At 36.3% G+C, this 20,521-nt stretch overlaps 1 protein-coding gene across 11 annotated transcripts in view; it reads right to left on the bottom strand.

Moving 5' to 3' along the window:
- The window catches only part of Ppfibp1 (PPFIA binding protein 1), a 206,126-nt gene that overhangs the window by 60,046 nt on the left and 125,559 nt on the right, over positions 1 to 20,521 (bottom strand). For 10 of the 11 annotated variants that reach the window (XM_013149341.2, XM_013149346.2, XM_013149345.2 and 7 more), the window contains 2 exons: positions 11,342 to 11,440; positions 6,593 to 6,798 (listed from right to left, as the gene is read on the bottom strand). In XM_013149341.2, coding sequence (XP_013004795.2) covers positions 6,593 to 6,798; positions 11,342 to 11,405 — 270 coding nt within the window. In that variant the 5' untranslated portion in view covers positions 11,406 to 11,440. Of the gene's footprint in view, positions 1 to 6,592; positions 6,799 to 11,341; positions 11,441 to 16,619; positions 16,716 to 20,521 lie in introns of all 11 variants that reach the window. The other variant, XM_063254464.1, reaches the window with a different exon arrangement.

Here is a 20,521-nt window from a genome sequence, read left to right as displayed (position 1 = left end):
TGGCAGGCAGAGGAAAGGGCCTTCTGGTGGCAGTACTCATCCAGGCAGAGATGGGTCTTCTGGTTCTCTCTGCCAGTACCAAGTGTGCGAAGGAAAGGGCCTTCCGGTGGTGGTACCTGGCAGGCAGAGGCAGCTATCTTGGTTCTCTCTGCTGGCACTGGATGCACAGAGGAAAAGCCTTTCTTTATTTTTTATGTTGAGGCAGTATCTTGCCAATTCAATGAGCGCCCCAGCTGGGCTGGAACTTGGGATCCTTTTGCCTCAGCCTTCCAGGATTTCACTATGTGCCACCATGTCCAGCCTTAATATACTTATTTTTAAATCTAGTTTAAAAATATGCCCTACAATCTTACAAGTTTTCCTCCTGACTTTTTTTAAAATTTGAGACAGGGTCTCACTATATAGTGCCTCAAATTCATGACAATCCTCCTGCCTCAGCCTCAAGTACTGAGATTACAGGCATGCAATAGCATGCCCAGCTATAATTGTGGTTTTTAAAATTCAGTTAACCATTAAAAAAAAAAGCAAGGTTCAATGCACTAAATCTCCTTTAAATATACATTATCTTTAGCTACCAAGAGAAATTTACAAGGGTGATTTTTGTTGTCACCACTGTTATATCTCTACCACTGCATGTGAATACCTGCTACATGACTGCTCTTCACTAGACACTGTCCAAGAAAGACACTGAGGTAAGAATTGAATTCTTCCTCCATGAAGACTACAGTCACACTTCACATGAGTCCAAAACAGAACACAGTATCAACAATTAAAAATCAGCCTACCAGGCAGAATAAGTACTTTCTTCCCATATCTTCTCACTAGACATGGAATGAAGGCATGCTGGCTGAGACACTCCTTGTGCTGTATGGACATAATGATCTCAGCATAACATCTCCACCCTTCAAGCATCCCTTGGGAGTGGCCAATGCCCTTAGTGTACTGCAGTATCTCTATCTTTGGATTAGTTTTGCAAACAACTATTTTTCCTCCCTAAATTTTTGTTACAGTTCAAAAGAGGAAGAACCTCAGGCAATAAGAACAACTTTTGAAGAAGTTCATTTATTCCATAATCTCATCATCTCTGCTCACAAAAAAAAAAAAAAAAAAAAAAAAGGTGGGGAGGTATTTCACATAGCCTTCTTCCACCCCCTCAAAAAGCCCAGTCAAGCCCATCAAAGAGAAAAGACACCACCTAATGTTCACTGAAAAGTGGTCAGGACACCTTCAGAGACTGCAACTTGAAACAAGCCTTATCACATCCTGCACTTTGCAAGTCCACACCACAGGTCAAAATGGACATAGTGTTTACAACTAGAGTTCTTGTTCTGGATTTTAGTGATCTCTGTTTGTTGTCAAGAGATGGAAAGCATCTTCTTTACACGGCCAACAGGAAAAAATAAGCCTGTTCTTTGGAAAGATCACAGTAGCTGGCCAGCCTCTAAGATTAACTATTCCAAAATTTATGCTTAATTGAAATGCTTCTGAGAACTGCAAATACCAAGTGGTCTCCTCAGACCTATCCTTAGAATGCTTCCCTTAAAAGTGCATAGATGTCCTACTGCCAAAGTCAACTGCCGAGACAGTGGTGGTTCAGTTGTACAATTAGCGCCTACAGCATCCCCCGCCCCCCGCCTGTGTGCAGCTACAGCCACACAATGTAGGGTGCCAAGAAAGGTATCTTCAGTGTCTCCTGAAAGACTCTTACACGCACCTTACAGGCACCTTAGCTGAGTGGACATAGGACAAAGAAATGAAGGTCCCACGGTTTCACTCCCCAGTCTTGGTGTAGCAGCACATTCATTCAACTGTTCACCCAGATCTCATTGTATGTATGTATGTGTATAAACATAATATATTTTCCTCCTTTTTTTTTTTTTTTTTTTTTTTTTGAGATAGGGTCTCACTAAGTAGTACGGCCTGGCCTTAAATTCACTGTATAGCACACACTGGCCTCAAATTCCCAGGGATCCTCCTGACTTAGCCTGTGTGCTAAAATTATAGGTATATGTCACCACATCCAGCTCAATACTTGCTGAAACACAGCTACATGGCAGGATACAGATCCAGAAGAAAGACAGAGAGAAGAGGGAAGGGGAGGTAGGGAAGGAAACGTAGGAGAGGGGAGAATCATGACAATCACAAACAGGAGGAATAGCTCTCACTTTGGGAAAGGTAATACAAGGTAAAAACAATTTTTGTTCTTGTCATTTATTGGTTCTTAAGTCACTTTCATAAATGAACAGAGAAAGCTCTTTCCATTCAATTTAACAAATACCAGTCATCCAGGGTTCCATTAAAAATACATCTCTCACTTATGGCTCCACACTGGTCTCTCAATTGAGAATTTTGCTGATGTGTTCAACCTGCTTTCCTGTGATTCCGATACTCTTTGTAGAAATGTACCAGAAGCTCCCTGGGAGACGTAGTTTAAATTTAGTTAGGATGTCTCAGTGTGATACGGCATTAACTCATGTGTTTTTTTGAGTTATAAAGTATGAATGTTTTATTTCATACACTATTCCATAGAGACACTACTGACATTTTATGTGGGCTAAATTTTCCACTGTTATTTACAAAGTTGACCTTTTTAAAATTTTTTTTTTCCATTTCTTCTTCCCCCACTCTCGTTCCTGTTTCAAACAATTTCTTTCCATTTTATAATACCTATTGTACATTTTGGACCTTATTTACTCTTTCAGTTTGTCACACCAGAGAGAAAATACGATGTTTACACAGGTGAGTCTGTTTCATTCTTTTTTTTTTTTTCTTTTTATCGGTACCGGGGATTGAACTCACAACCACCTGCTTGCAAGGCAGGTACTTATGATGCTGAGCTAATTCCCCAACCCTTACACATGAGTCTGATTTACTTCACTTATGAGTATGGTCTCAAGGTACATCCGTTTACCTATAAGTTTCCAGTTTACCCTTCTTTACACCATGGTAGTACGCCACTGTATAAAAATACCACTACTTCCTTATCCCTTCCTCAACTGATGGGTATTTGGGCTGTTTCCAAGATTTAGCTAATACAAATGGTGCTGCTATAAACATGGGTGCACATGTATCATAGTGATACAACTTTTTAACCCAGAAGGGGAACAGCTGGGTCAAATGAGACCTCTAGTTTTAGTTTTTTGAGGAATCTGTACAATGATTTCCACAGTGGCTCCATCAGTCTACGCTTCCACAATAGTGAAGAAGAGTTTCTTCTTTCCCACACCCCTGCCAGCATTTGTTATTGGTTGATTTCTTGATCTTGGCCATTCTTTAATCTCAGTGTTGTTTTAATTTGTCTCTAATAATCAAGGATGTTGAGCATTTATTTGCCTTTATTTTTTTCATCAGAGAAGTATGTATTCATCTCAGATGCTCATTTTTAGATTGGGTCTTTAAATTTGGGCGGGAGTCTGATTTTTTTCAATTCCTTTTTTTTTTTTTTGTACCGAGGATCAAACTCACGACTGCATGCTTGCAAGGCAGGTGCTTATGCCACTGAGCTAAATCCCTGGCCCTCCTTATACGTTATAAATCCTTTGTCTCAAGGACAAATGGCTAAAATTTTTTCTACACTGTGGGTCATCTTTTCACTCTGTGATTTATTTTGATGTGCAAAAGGTTTTTAATAGGATGAGATCCCAGTTGATTCTCTGTATTATCTCCTGTGTGACTTCAAGAATGCTGTCTATTCTCTCTTCTAGCAGATATAGTGTTTCTGTTTTAATATTTGTATCTTTGATTCATTCTGATTTTAGTGCATGGTGATAGACATGGGTCTAGTTTCAGTCTTTGGCATGTGGAAAATCAGTTTTTCCAGCATAATTTATCTAAAATACTACTTCTTCTTTACTACTTCCAGAGAATGTGTTTGATTCCTTTGTCAAAGATTGCCAAGGCCCGAAGTTTGAAGAAACATTTTCCAAGGTCTGTCAGGCCTTGAACTCATGGCAATCCAAACTCAGCTTCCCATGCAGTGAATGCAGGTGCACTACCATGCCCAGCTATTAATTTTATTTTTAACTGTACCAATAAACACATGTAAAATTTAATCATTTTTAAAAGCACAGTTCAGTGGTACTAAGTACATGAGAATGGAAGGGAGGGAGAGAGACAAGCAGGAAAGGAGGGAGGCAATGAATTCCAGCTAAAATGTGTATGCATTTTCATTTTAAGATCATAAACCACAAGCTGCCACATGGCAGTGCACCCCTGTAATCCTGGCACTCAGGAGGCTAGGGCAGGAGGATCACAGCAAGTTTGAGGCCAGCCTGAACACAGTGAGACTTCACACATCATTAAACAGTAGGCATAAGATCCTCTACCTAGTGGATCTCAATGCTGACTGAGGCTGTCTTTTGATTCTACCATGGTAGGGACACAGTGATTATTTATTTCACTTCTGTTCCTTTATTCCAAACACCTATCTCTGTTGTTCTTCATGCTTTGGTTTTTGCCATTTGCCATTTTTCTCCTTTTATTCTTTCATTGTCTGCATGCTTGAGAAAATATACTTAATTTGGAAGGTTTGGGATCAACACCGTGGAACAGGTAAATAAATTAGGTAAGTATAAATAAACTTAACAGAAACCAAATACTCCTCTCTCTAGATCCACATCTATTCTATTTTGTTATTATTTTTAATATAACTGAATATTCATAGGTTCTGTAAAGTATCTGTCATTTTGTGGATTCAAAATGTCAAATATTATGATTGACAATCACCTAAACAACAAACTAACAAGCCAGTATCCATCCACAAAGTAAATTTAAAGCAAGTAACTTCAGTTCATTTGAATATACATATTATTTACTATGCCCTACCCACATAATTATCGAATATCCACTGTATGCTAGGGATTATTCTAGACACCAGGTATACAATGACTTGTCTTTGTTTTTGTTTTATTTAAAGACAAAATTCTGATTCACCATGCTTACATTCTGATTGGAAAGACAGAAAATAAATAATACAAAAGTGATACATATATATTACAAAGTGGTAAATGCTAAGAAAAAATGAAGCAAAAGAAGGAATAAATATGCATAATTTTAGATGAGGTGGTGAAGGCCTCGTTGAGCATGGCTTCTAAGTAAACAGCAGGAGGATGTGAGAGAGGGTAGGGAAAGAGCTTTTCACACAGAGAGCACATTAAGGGCAGGGGCCTGGAGGCCATGCTGAGGACCAACAAGGTCACCAACCAGTTTCTGAAAGACAAGTGACATGACCTAACTTACACTCAGATGACAGCATCATCGTCACTGTCACTTTGTACCACTGTCAGAAATATTTCAACGGATCAGATTAAGCACATGTTGATGAGAATGTCTTGAGCACAAGTGAGAAGAAGTTCAATTACAGGTCACCTTGATGGTTACACTGCTGGCTTCTGCATACAGATTTGGTAAAGGTTCTCCTACCCAATGTAAATTCCTTTCCTCTTATATTTCTGTATATCAGGAAAATATGCAGCAAAAATCAGTGAGACAGGAAAGAGAAATAGGCTAAAGAATATGTTAAGAAATACCAATTTCAGATCATGAACCAATTTTAAAATTGGACCCATAACATTCTGAAGGAAATGCTTATAGAGTTAATATAAAGTATCACAATAAGATTTAAGTACCTCTCACTGTTAAGGTGGTGTGGATGACTACATTACCATGAAAAGGACTACCATATCTCCACTCAGAAATGAAAATACAAATTGTGGGTGGACATAACACTTGGCAAAAAACTGGCTGAGGGCACCAGCTGGGGGCATGATGTGAAAATGTAAGGTGTGCTATTGAGGTTCCCAGAGCAAGCAGCTTAAATCTCTACTGAAAATCATGGTTTTCCTTAGTTGTTATACAAACAAAATGAACTCTCATAGCAATTCATGCATCTTGCGGAAAACTGAGTATCTTTAAATATTTACAAAATAATCACTATTTCTATCTTCTTCGATTGAATCAGTTTCTGTGACTGTCTTTAAATTCATGTGTTAAACATGTAAAGCCATCGTATTTATCATTGTGCCCAGAGAAAGGACAGCTTTGCCATATCAATTTTTGAGACAGTATCTTGTTCACTGCAGAAGAACACCACTTAAAGCCCTACTGCACAACCTAATTCAAGCACTGAAACTGAAATGAATGTCACATACCAGTAGATGGTACTTTATTTTACATGCCACTATAAACCTCTGTTGCTTTTTGAAATGCCCACTCGGCACACTTTGTATTTATAATTGCTATTGAGTCTCTTCCAGTGAACTTCCCATTATTACTAAGAAAGCCTTTATTGTACCCAAGGTTGTTTCCTTTACAGGATTATTTTAAGCAATAGTAGGTAGACAAAACCTAAAAGCCAATCCATTTCTGTAGATAGATTCAGGTTATCTGTTGGCACGTATAAAATATACAGCAATAGTACTTTAAAAAATTTATTCTCATAGTCAAAAGGAATTAGAATCTCATGAGGAATAAAATAGAAGCAAACCTATTGTACTATAATTTATTTTTGGTTTGTTTTACTATTGTATGCTCTAAATTATAGAATAAGCAGCAAAAAATTAACATCACAGATATGTAATATATAGATATTTACCATTTGACTCTGAAGCCATTCAATAAGTGTCTCTGCTGTTGAATCTGGGATCTGGCATCTCAAGCCTTCCTTCTCATCTGTTTCCATCATATCTAATAATCCACGCAGGTCTTCTACAAGGTGTAGAGCTCGCAAGTTTCCCATGAATGGAGAGGTGGGAGACTGACAATCAAAAATCCCATTGGAATATTCCAGGGCCTTAGAACCTATATTAAAAAAAAAAAAATTGAAGAGCGGTGGGATTTTTGTTAGATAAAATACTATAGCTACAAGATGTAAATCAGTTTAGTCCTATATATATTGAAAACAAGGAATAGGGAAAAGATAATTAAATCATGTAAAGCTCTCTAATTTACAGTGATTTCATGGAAAAATAAAACCATATAATGACAGTAATTATCCATGGTCTAAAACCTAACAAACAGGCCAAATATGTATTATAAAAAGAACAAGATCCTGGTGGGACGTGGTGTGAGATGTGCTGGCCTCAGGAAATGATGGGTAAGAAGGTAGATCCATGCCTTCTGGAAAACACAAAATTGAGAGACCATAAAGCTTTTAAATTTCCTGAAAAGGAGCTGAAGTGGAGATTCTGCATACCTTTAAAGGTAAAGCAGACCAGCTCTCAGTTAACTATTCAGAATTTAACCTTTAAAGTTCAATGAATTACATATATGCATTGTATACGAATGTGTAAACTATTGTTTGAAGTCAAGCATCAAATGCTCTTGTTAACATCAGCTTTAAAATGTCACATGACTATTTCTATTTTCTATTATCTACAAAAGAAAACATTCTGCTACTTAAATTCTTACAGCTGACTAATAACCCATCCTGGAAGCAACTGTGTATATCTTGTCATTTCTTTGATTTTCATTTTCTGGTCTGTCAAATATGCATATGGTTTTAAAGCTAAATATAAATGACTATAATATTTAGGATATCGCCTTCTAAGTCTAAAGATCCTACAACAGGGTAATATCAGTGGTTGGGTTTTCTCTCTACCTGACCACTTGGCTTGAGTAAATTCACTGTCTGACAGAAATTCTCTTTCATCCAGGCCAATCCACTGACCTTCCTAACACGAGACTAGATGATCTGGACTCAAATCTGCCAAACTTCCACAACAGTCACTGTTGATATATGCTCCACACAGTGCTGAATGCTTCACATAACCTATGAATCCATTCATTTGGGAATCAAATAAGAACCCAGGAAAATACAAATCAAGGAGAGTAATTCAGAAGAAGGAGAGACAGAGGACTATCAAAATCCAGACAGGTTACGGAGTCCTATTGCAGTACATTTAAGGATCACTTGATGATGGCATTAAAAATCCATGTGCCTCGGGAAACACCTCGGGAATCAACAACTGGGATATCATCTTATTAAAAAGTTTTTGCATGTCAAAGAAAATCCCCAACAGAGTGAAAAGAAAACCCACAAATAGGGAAAATATCTTACCCAACTGTCTCTCAGACAAAGGACTTCTATTTAGAACTTAAAAGAATTTTAAAAAACCAAGCCCCCTAAATTCTAGAACCCAATCAAAAATGGGCATCCGAGATGAATACACACTTCTCAGATGAATACAAATGGCAAATAAATACAGGAAAAAATGTTCAATGCCAATGATCATTTGGGAAATGCAAATTAAAACAACACTGCTATCCCATCTCACTCCTGAAAGAATGGCCAAGATCAAGAAATCAACCAACCACAAATGCTGGAGAAGATATGAAGGAAAAGAAACTCTTCTGCACTGCTGGTGGGAGTAAAGATTGGTACAACCACTGTGGAAATCAGCGTGGAGATTCCTCAAAAAGCTAGGATTAGAGATTCCATTTGACCCAGCTATCTCACTTCTGGGCATTTTCTCAGAAGAACTGAAAACATCATACCACTGAAATATGTGCACCCATGTCTACAGCAGCACAGTTTCTAATGGCCAAATCTTGTGAACAGCCCAAGTGTCCATCAATCAAGAAATAGATAAAAAAGATGTGTTTTTATACACTGGAGTACTTTCAGCTATAAAGAATGATTGCATCAAGACTTTTATAAGTAAATGGACATGACTTGAGACCGTACTCATAGGTGAAATAAATCAAATTCACATGTGTAAATATCATATTGTCTCCCTAGTGTATGAAACTGAAAAATTATATTGTATATGAAGTTATACCCAACTATTTCAAAGAAAGAGATATCTTGGTAGTTACTGTTAATTATGAGTTGTCTACTGTTTTGTTTACATTGTTCTGTTTTGATCTGCTCTGTTATGTCCTATTTTGTCTTAATCTCTTTAAAAGAAAAAAAAGAAACTGAAAAATTATGTATGTTCCAAAATCTACAATGAATACTGTATAAAGGTAAGAAACTGTTCAAAGAGGGAAAGTAATTGGAATAAGGAAGAGAGGAAAGAAGAAAAAAGGAAAAAGACAAATTTTTTGTGTATGTATGTGGGTATATATATATATATATATATGTAAAATAGCTAAACTGACTATTGATAATTGTATTATTGGAAAAGAACAGTTAATACTCATATGTTTAGATCAATTTTATATGTCTATATCTGTTAATCTAAGCAACCCTCTTGAAGGTAACAATATGTAATATTACAACCACTGTCAAATTCCTATCATCTTGTTTTGTAAACCTATACTGTTACTGTATTTGGTTTCTTGTTGTTGTTTGTCTGTATCGCTTTTTGTTTGTCTTTTCTGTGTCTTTTTAACCTTAAATTAAAAAAAATACATGTGCCCAGAGGCTGGCTTGGGGAAAGAGATGTATTTAGAAAAAGTCCTCAAGTATTTAAAATTCCTCCTCTCCCTCCTACCTGAGCTATAAAATTACTAAAAATAATTTGAGTAACTATGGTTCTACCTAACCATAACACTTATAACTCATTTAATTTGCTAGGACTAAAAATCAAATACCCTAATGTAGTACAAAAGATAAAATGTACATCTTTCAAGTACTATTCCAGAAACATAATTCTCTAAATGACAGCTTTTCTAAAATTCTAAGTAAGGTTAAATGATTGATAACAACCTGAAATTAGTTCTAATAATGTTGTCTGAATTCATGACAAAGTAAATCTAATGTTTTTCTAGGTAATAGTATTTTAGGTTTTTTTGTACCAGGGATTGAACTCATAACCTTGCACTGGCAAGACAGGCGCTTGGGTCACTGAGCTAAATCCTTAGCCTAGGTAACAGTTTTTCAACTCATTAAAAAGAATATATCCTACCCAGAGCAAAAATACATTTTGTGTATAGAATTTAATCTGATCTTTACTAGATTTAGTTGTTAAACTCTTCACCTTCAAGTTCATTTCCTCTAAACAAGTTTAGTTTGTAAGTAACTCTCTGAAAATGATACTCCAAGAAATGAATAATTTGCAAAGGAGGTAAAAGGGAAGTCGGGTCTCTAGAACCTAAAAGCGTAACACTATTGTATACCACTTCTCTCTGGAGAAAAAGAACCTTCAAAACAAGAAAGCACCTATCTTCAGTGTCACAGGGCCATCCAAACAGAGCAGGGTCATACCGATGGCCAGGAAAAGCTAAGCCAAAGCCAGGACCATTAGAACCTAAGAGTGGTGGGGCCCAACTCAGTTTAACCCTGACCCTGATCACAGGGCAGGTGACAACCACATTGGCTAGCCTGCACTCAGTCCTCTGCACACTATAACAGTTCCTGAATACACACAAGGATTTCTCTTGGGACAAGATACATAATGTGACACAAAGTTCATCTTCTAGTCAGTCCCTGTCACAATGAGAAGACCAAGGTGCTGGTACTGCTCTGCTCTGTACCCACTATACAGTGCTGCTAAAGATTCCTGATAAAAGAGCACTATGATGAAGGCTGTATTTTAGAAAAGCAAGAGTCTTAAGAACATCAAGTAGCAGTGTAACTTGGTCACAGGGAAGTAACGTTACCACAGGCAGGATGGATTCTAGACAAGATGAAAAGGAAAAGCAAATCCTGGAAGAACTTAAGTAACTTCATAGGAACCATGAAAGAAAAAAGGGTCTAGAATAATTTTAATAGTTGGATTAGGAAATTACAGATGGAATGAAATGAACTAAGAATAAAGACCACTAGAGAAACTTCTGAGGAAAGATGATAAACTGAGAAGTTTGGGTTTTTTTTCCCTTTTTGGAGTGCTATGGATGGAACTCTGGGCCTCGCACATGCTAGGCAAGTGCTCTACTGTTGAGCTACATTTCAAGGGAGAGATCTGGTTGGCAGTTGAGATGAGAGACTGGAAGCTTAGCAAGGAATCTGGAAAGTAAATAGATGACTTACACTACTGGAATCACATGACATAAAGATCTTTTTATCCTTGAACAGAAATTTAGGACACAATTAGAATTTCTGATGTTTTAAAATAAAATTTGAGAATTACTGGAGAAAAGTAACAAAGATAAACCATGGGAAAAGCAAAGGGATTAGAGAAAGACAAAAGAGAACAAGAAAAAGAATGGAAAAGAACAGAAATATAGTAATAAAAAAGCCAAGGAAGCAGAGTAAATGTCATGGTCCCACCCTCTATTTTTAAAAATTTTTAAACTTTTTGTCTTTTTGAGACAGAGTTTCGCTATGCAGTTCAGGCTGACCTTGGGCTCACTTTGTAGCCCGGGCTGATCTCGAACTTGTGGTGAGCCTACCTCAGCCTCCCGAGTGCTGGGATTATAGGAGTGTACCACCATGCCCAGCCCCCATCCTTTAGACTACCTGCTATAATACCATCCATCTGTTCCAATGCTGCAGCCAACATATCACTTGCATCACTCATCATTTTCTTGTTTGTCAAAGGCAAATTCCAATCTAGATCTGAAAAAAAAAAAAATGATGTAATCATTACCTGCTTCAAATGTTTCATATTACTAGTGGGTTTGCTAACTGAATCTCAAATTATACCTCCATTTAGAAGTTCAATATTTATCAAGAGAACTTCAGTAGTAGTGGAGCTGAATTAACGGGATCATTTAATAGGCCATGACTAGTGACTTACTGTGCTGTAACATCACATGCAATACCTGTGTGAGTTAATAAAAAAATAATTCAATTCTTTCACTCAAGTACTGTAAAGGGTTGGGGTATAGCTCAGCAGTAGAGTTTGGCTAACATGCAAAGATTTGGTTTCAACTGCCAGCACTGTAATACATAAACAGTATCCAACAGAATGATTTCTATGCTGTACTCTAGGGTGCTCCCTGAATGATATCAAGGACAGTTATGGAAACTTGTTCAAGGTCATGAGAGATGCTGAAGGACAAGATTTCTTTCTTCCTGTAAGCCCTACTCAAATCCACTTTCTTAATTTTTGCTTTGCTTTTATTAAATTTCTATAAAGAGTGTACTATGTAAGATTTCTCTAGGAAATGGGTTAACATTATACTGCTGTCTTTTGGCATCTGTGAGGGGTTAACTACAGGACACGACTGGATACCAAAACCCACAAACACTCAAGTGTCTTTAACAAAATGGTATAGTATTGACAGAATTTACCCACATCCTCTTGTACATTTTACATCATCTCTATGTTATCAATAATACTGCAATGAAAATGCCAGATACAGAAAAACAGTTGGTAAGTTGTATTGTTTAGGGACTAATATAACTACCAGGTCTTAAGTGCCTACAGTAGTTCTTACATCTTTATATAAATTATCCATAGTCTTTTACCATGACAACAACCTGATAAAATAAATTCATCTCTCCATTTTATAAGTAAGGGCTGACGATGTTTGACATTTGCATGGAAACAAGTAAATAGAGTAAAAGTCAGTTTTTAACCTACTTCTCTCTGACTTTCACTATAATGGTGATTTTCTAGTCTGATGCTATCTTAAGGATAGGTTGACTTATTCTGAAATCAAGTCCCAATCTACTCACAATTTTGCCTGTTAGAAAAAAACATTTAAAATTATACTTGCAAAAAATTTAGTCACCTTCAGGGGAAAAAACCATGATGCTGTTATTTGCCAATATTAATTAACCCAATTCAGGTACCAGCCTGAATACAGCCCATACTACTTCACAGGTACTGAGGGACATTAATTATCTGGCAAGTAAAGGACACACTGTTTAAAAGAAACCTTTGCTCTCTGTTACGAAGCAGCCAGATCTCACCATTCTATTTTCATGTTTATAGTAGTAATAGTTCTGGTATCAGCTCTTGTTTTTTTCTACTATAGATTTATTCTTAAAAAATGCAATTATTGTGAAATATTTCCTTTTTGATAATATTAGCTTACAATAACAGCAAGCAGGTATTTATTTGATAAGCAAATTACTTCAAAATTTGGAGGCCTATAGTTTGATTTTAGAGTAGTTTTATCTAAGGATTTTGTAGAACTTTAGAAGGTAAAAAATATCACTATCATTTATGTGGAAATAATAAAGTATAAAATGTGCAAGGTATGTATTAACAGCCACAAACCAAGTGGTCAACAAGTCAGATTATGAACCCAGGTAGTTGTAAAAATCTGACTTGCACCTTCAGATAGTTCATAGTCCAAAGAAGGACATAAATTTAATAACTGCACTGCAGATTGCAAACATGAGAACTGAAAGCATAAAGGATTATTTAGATGTGTGCAATCACTAAATTTCACATAATTCAGTGGCTTACTTTCCTTTTCACTTTAAAAGTAGCAACACACACGTGTTTATATATATATATATATATATATATATATATATAGTATATATATATAGTTTATATATAATGTATATATAAACATAGGAATATCAATAAAACAAAGAAATGCCCACATTAGAAAAACACATTACCTCACTAAATTAGAAAACCAAATACTCCTCTTTGTTAGCAGTTGTATTTTATGTAGAACATAAACACCTTTTCAAGTATAAAGGTAATTAACCTGTTTGCCTATGTTCAGGTCAGTGAGCTTGTCAAACACTATGTCATGGACGTATGAAGTAACCTAGACCATGCCATGAGAATGCTGAAGAACGAGATTCTTGAAAAACTTCCAATTCACTAGACACTAATACTTTAATATTTCAATTACTATGAGTACTATAATTATAAATGCTCACTGACTGTGACAGTTAAGCAGGGTTATCAACTTGATTGGCTTTAGAGCCACCCAAGGGAACAGTAAAGCACCAACTATAAAGCATACTTCTAGGTGTGCCTTGGTTGTTAGTGGGAGTATGACTTTGGGTACTATAACTATTTCCTGTCCCCTTCCTCTTTAACATTATTCCCCTACTGTGCTTCCTGGATTCCATGAAGTGAGCAGCTCTCCTCCACAATGATACTTCTGCCTTGGAACCAGCTGACCACGGACTGAACCCTCTGAAACATGAACCAAAGTAAACCTTCCTTCCCTTAAATTGTATGTGGAAGGCAATTTACCTAGCAAGTGGAAAGCTGAATAACACATTGTCAGTCTCTACATTCATCATGTAGCAATGTACATGTAACCGTAAGTGGAAAACATAAGTAAGAAAAATGTGTAACATGACAAAGGTGGTATATGTTTAAGGTAGAAAAGGGGTCTATGATAAAGGGGTCCAGAGCCTGGTGGAGTTTGCAAATTAATATGAAGAGGTGCTTATTATCACTAATAATGAGAGAATTCAAAATATTGTAATACTTTTTTACATTTAGTCAGAAAAAAAATACTATCAAAGGACATACTGGATATCGATTCACATGATCCCTTATAGAACAGTAATGGAGTTATAAAGTGTTTTAATCACTTTGACAGTGTGATATTACCAAACAAAATTAAGTATCCCATTCATTTTCAATACATTAATATTTCCTCCAAAGTATATAGCCCACAGTAAAATGCAAGTGTTCACAGAGGAAATATTTACAAGAACAAAAATATAGAAACAATTCCAAGTGTCCATCAACATAAGGGGGGATAAATAAACTGGTACAGTCACACAATGGTATGATACCCATTTACAGAGCTCCAGTAATAGTAATACATGTGCAATATGGGCAAATCAATGCAAAGTAACAGTAAGTTTAAAAAGTAAGTTCCTAGAAAATTATTTTAAAAAGCTAAAAGTAATTAAATATATCTATTTAGTCAGCTGGATATATGTATCCATATATACATATATATATCAGCTAATTGATATTCTGTAAGTATATGTACACATATATGAATTAGAAATACAAATCCAGTTGAACTATACAAAAAGAAAACGGGGCCAGGGATTTAGCTCAGCAGTGTAAGTGCCCAGCTGGCAAGTGCGAGGTTGTAAATTCAATCCCTAATACAAAAAAAGAAAGAAAAGAAAAGAAAAGAAAAGAAAAAAAGGAATGTCAATAAGGTAGACGAGTAATGAACTGAAAAGTAATTATTATGTTATTAAAAATAACAAAAATTTCAGTTCTGATTATGGTGGCATAGATTTCATTGAACAAATTGTTCCACAAACAGTAAAACAAAATGCTGAATAAAATACAAAAACATTTTGTGAGGAAGTAGAAGAATGACTAGAAGCAGGCAAAAAATGGAGGAGATTCGGCTTGAGAAAGAGTGATAATCAGTAAGATTCACAGTTCCACCTTGTAAGTATCCCAAATGCTATGATGTAGACACCTGCTAGGACTCACAGGGAGAAGTATAATCTCATTGGCTTAAATAAGAGTAAAATTCCTACATTATACACTAAGATGTTTAATATTAATGCATGGTAGACTGTAATAAGAATAAGTCATGTAATTCACTAAAACTATAGAGATATAAGTACAAAGTCTATCTAGTGGATGAAAAAGAATACAAATAAAATCTTCCTTTTTATTAAACCCAGAAGAAAGTAGTAATGAACAATGGATGAAGAAAAGAAAGAAAAAAGTCAAAGTATCAAAATGATAGACTTAAACTGAACCACATAAACAATCATATTGGATGTAAATGAAATAGAACTAGTAAAAACCAGAGATTAGATTAGTTTTTTTTAAAAGACGATATCCCATTAATGGAGTGGTATTTAAAATATGAAACATGTAAAAGGATTAAAAATCGATAATGTACATATGGTATGCACAGAAAGCAAAAATGAGTCAGTAAGAAAAACAATTTCTGTTTTATTGCTAGGGATTGAATGCAGATCTTTTTGCATGCTAAGCACGTGGTCTATCACTGAACTACACTCAGTTCTAAAAATAATTTCAAATCAAGAAGCAGAAAAAAATGGTAGTTTTTGCTTTGCATTGTATTGTTTTGAGACAGGATTTGCCATGCTATTGAGACACACAGACACTGAACTCTGGTCTCAATGATCTTGCTGCTTCTCAGATTCCTGAGTAGCTTCAACCACAGGGGTAAACCACTGTGCCCAACATGGGTATTTACAGGAATAAGAGTTAACTTACACACAAGTGTGAGGAGTGCATGCCTATGGTCCTAATACTTGGGAGACTGAGGCAAAAGAATGGTGAGTTCAAGACTTACAGAACTACACAGTGAGACTGTCTCAAAAATAAGTAGATAGACAAACAAACAGATTAATGAATTTTTAAGGCTGGGGATATAGTTCAGTGAAAAGACCCTGGACTCAATTCTTAGGAACACCCAAACTAACTACAAAAATGAAAACCCACTGTTTATTTGTTCAAAAGTCATAATAAACACAAATGCTTTCAGAAATAAACAGTTTTAAAATACAGAAAGCAAAAACTGACAAGGAATTATGAAAAATTAGATAATTTAGTTCCTTTATATTTAGTTTAAGCCACTGATGTGGTTAGAATTAGGTCTTTTGTCCTCTTGGGAGATGGAAAACCCTGGTAACATAGAATATTTGAGCAACATATCAACCTAATTCATATAACCTAATTCAGCATAACCTAATTCAGTTTATAGTACAAAAAAGACAAATACAAACTATACATTCTTTTCAAGTCCATATGTCATGTTCACCAGCATAAGTCATTTATATAAGGCTATAAAGTAAATCTCAACAAATTTCAAATGGGTCTTAAAAGAACTACAGAGGAGATTAAGAGCCATACCTATAAATAGTGAAGTACTGAGAGTAGAATTTCCATATTTATTAAACCTCTGGCTTGCCCACAGAGTTATTTTAGAGGTGGCCTTACTTACTGCATCTGTATCAATAAAACAGTGTTAATTTTCATGGCTTGGTCAAACATTTTTTAAAAATGAAAAGACTAAATAAAGTTTAAGAAAACCACAGACTCTAAGAAAGAGTCTTATATTCTCAGAATTTCTGAGGATTTTCTGGGCTTCCTTACATAATTACTATACCAGAACATTATTCTAATACAATGGACTATTATTCCATAACAAATACTACATGCAGCATTATGTTTAACAGAAGAATCCAGACTCAAATGACAACATACCATATCACATTATTTAGATCAACTGTGAGAATATGCAATCTGTTATAGAAAATGAAACAATTACTTTTCAAGTAGCATATGATTGAAGGTAATACTCGGAGAACTTTCTTTTTAATAATTTGCTTGAATTGGTAATACATGTATACATTGGTCAAAACTCATCTTTTGCAAACGGGGAAGGAACCAAAACAATGGAGGCAGAGGTAGGAAAGGGTACACAAGAAGAGTTAAGACGGGTTATAAACCACATGTACCTACCCCTTACAATGAATGTAACCATTATGTATTGCAAAAATTTACCAACACAAAAATAAAGAATCTGAGTTTTAAAACTTCATAAGGAAAAATACTCACCAAAGTAAGCAATGGCTTTGTCAAACAGTTTTTTCTTTTATTTTGTTTGGTACCAGAAATTGAACTTATAACCTCACACTTACCAGGTAGGAGCTGTACTAATGAGCTATACCCTCAGACATAAGCAATGATTTTTAAAACATGCCAGGCATTAAGAATCTAAATGTCAATCCTGTTCTTTAACTAGGAAAGAACTATCAGTTACTAGCTAAATGTTGAAAGCATAAAATTAGTTCAAAACCTGCTTAATCAGACATTCCTTTAAAACTTATGTATAAATAGCACTGTTTAGTTTCTAACTGGGGCAAATTCTACTGACACTTCAACCACACTGCAATGGATATCAACCAAGTTTTAGCTATCTGTAGATTCCAGGAAGCCCTTGCTGGTCTGGAAATGCCACGACACAAATGCCTCTTCAGAGTAGTCATCAACTTTAGGTACTCCAGCACACTTTCTCCTTGAAGGGATAACTCCAATTTGTGTAATCTACACTGGTACCCAAGTTACTAGAGGCTTACATTCCACTCAGAGTAATAACTTATTTCATAATTCATCATTTATTAGCTCCTTTTTGTTTTACTTCCCACGTTTCTCTAACACTTATTCCTATAATTACTTTCCAAATAAACCTTTTCTATTTTAAAACAAACCCACTCGGTTGGGTGTGGTCGCACTTCCCTGTAATCTCAGCACTCTGAGAGGCTGGAGTAGGAGGACTGCAATTTTGAATCCTGTCTGGGTGACTTAGCAACACCTCCTCAGAAACACAAAAAAGGGCTGGAGATGTACCTCAGTGCAAATGTGCTAAGGATTCAAGCCCCAATACCATAAAACAAAACATAAATAAAAAAAAAAAAAACTCATTCAAATTGCACTACTACATTTTGCTGTGTAAATTTTATCTCAAGTATTAAAAATCAGGAATGAAGATGACTGTTAGAACCCAGAGATAAAATCACAGTGCAATAAACAGGTGGCAAGATACAAGTAGAATATGCATGGTACTATAATGACAGGAATCAAGGATAATGAATAATCCAATCATATGCACCAAAGGTTCAAAGGAAAAGGCTAAAACATCCAGCTCTCCTAGTTGGCATTATTCGCTTCCTAGAAAGGTGCTGATTTGGTTTCAGGTGTAAAAAACAAAACAAAAACAAACAAAAAAACACAAGACAATTAACACTTCATCAACCATAATTCCTACAAGATAGCAAATTTATTTCTGGATTCTAGGTTGGTGATGTTTACCTCTTTAAGTGACTTGATGAGAAAAGGAATCAGGAAATACAACTACCCAAGGCAGCATACTTGGGTTCAAAGCTATAGTTCAAAGTGGCAAATCCCCTTTTTTGCTGAGTGATGCAAATAGCTAAGCAAAGGCCTGTTTGCAGGAGTCCTGAGCTGAGTGATTTCCTATCCTAAAGGATTAATAAATGTAAGTTTAGAAAAGCTTTCGAAAAGCAATTTCTGTGGATAATATTAACATTATGGTAAGGAACAAAAAGAAAAAAACCCAACAGAAGGTTAGGTTGTTTTAAGCTTGGTCAGGACTCAATTTAGAGCAGATCTGAATGGAATAAACTGTCACAGAAAGTTCCAGAAATGGGTATGGTGGCTCAAGGCTTGGCATACAACTATAATTTTTTGCTGTATTGGTCACTAATTGATGTTTTAGGTCAGGCAAGATGCCCAGTATTTCTGTGAAAACTGCAAGAAAATTAAGTTTGTTTTGTATGTTAGCAAGAATAATATTTTGTCCTAACTTCTTCACCTTATGTAATGGTTGATATAGTATATAATTAACTAACTCAACAGCTCTACATCTTAGGATGTGGAGGACATTCCCCTATTGTTCTAGGACTTTGTTCTTTTTGTCAACTTGAGAAGTTTAGAAGTTTTAAGTGATTCAGCAGGGGGTCAGGTTTTTACTTTGTAAGCATCTTCAGCCTGCCAGAGGAGGGTACTTGGGAGAGTGTGTGTATATAAAGGACCTCCCCTAGAGTAGGTAGCCTGTATACAATAAAAGAGAAATGAGGAAGCACTGATTGTTGGTGTTTTGGAGGAACTCCAGTCTTCGATATCTTCTCCTGGCTTCTGCTGCTGCAGACTGACTGGATTCCACAAGACTTTTCAGCCTTTCTGGAGTAGGCTCTTCACCTTTTGTGGCAGACTCTTCAGCCTTCTGGCACAGATTCTTCAGCATTTGGTTGAAGACCCATTGTCTTACTTACATAGATTTACATGGAACACTGCAGTGAGCTCCAGACTTTGAACTGAACTCTTCAGCCTCCAACATGCCGACATCCTCTGTATGCCTCTTTACCCAACTCTGTGGTAGACCATCAATCTTATAATTTGTTATACATTTGTGTATCTGGTGTTACATCTGTTCCTCTAGTAAAACCTGACTGGTATACCTCATTTTAGGATTTCAAAATAAACTTCAAACTTCTTGCCTAAAAAACACAGAACTCACTGAAATTAACATACTTGACAGAAGAAACTCCTTTAGAAAGACAATGTTGACATGCATTGACAGCTATATTGATATAGTCATAATGAAAACATAACATACATTTACATAAATTACTCATATGCTGCTTTTTGCCATGTCCCCATGTTTAAGAGGCTACACAGACAGGATAATCACTAATATTCATTGTGTGCAGCAATACAACCTTAGCAAAGATAAACTGTCTTAAAAACAGGGACCAGGACCCCTGCAGCCAGTGGGACTGTCAGCAGTACCTTGCTCTCTACTCTGGGGATCCTTGCAGCCAGTGGGATCATCAGACCTCAGGCTGGCAGCACTGCTGTCAGCCCTTCCTCTTCCACCCCAGAGACCCTGGGAGCAGCAAAATCGTGGGTTGCAACTCCTCCTTCACTTCAGAAACATTCAGAAGGAGGGATCATTACTCAACACGCCCCCCCCCCCGTTACCCTAGACACCTCAGCAACCCATAGACCATCAGCAATGTAGTTCACCACCTGCAAAACCCTGGAGGGGGCTGGTAAAAGCATCAGCAATCCCTCACCCACACAGAGTACCTCACTGGGCCTGTGACAGTCAGGTGAGTTTCTCCTTCAAATAGAGGACTTCGGTGGGTCAACAGGAGCAGCAACAACACTCCCACCCCCAGCTGTAGGACTTTGGTGAGCTCAGCAACAGTGTGGGTATACTTCTTCCA

The sequence above is a fragment of the Cavia porcellus genome, unplaced genomic scaffold (genome assembly GCF_034190915.1).
Source record: "Cavia porcellus strain 051 isolate PalLab524CR breed Dunkin Hartley unplaced genomic scaffold, mCavPor4.1 scaffold_8, whole genome shotgun sequence".
NCBI classification, from domain to species: Eukaryota; Metazoa; Chordata; class Mammalia; order Rodentia; family Caviidae; genus Cavia; species Cavia porcellus.
Note: the sequence above shows the minus strand (reverse complement) of the source record. Positions and strands in the feature narration are given on the sequence as shown.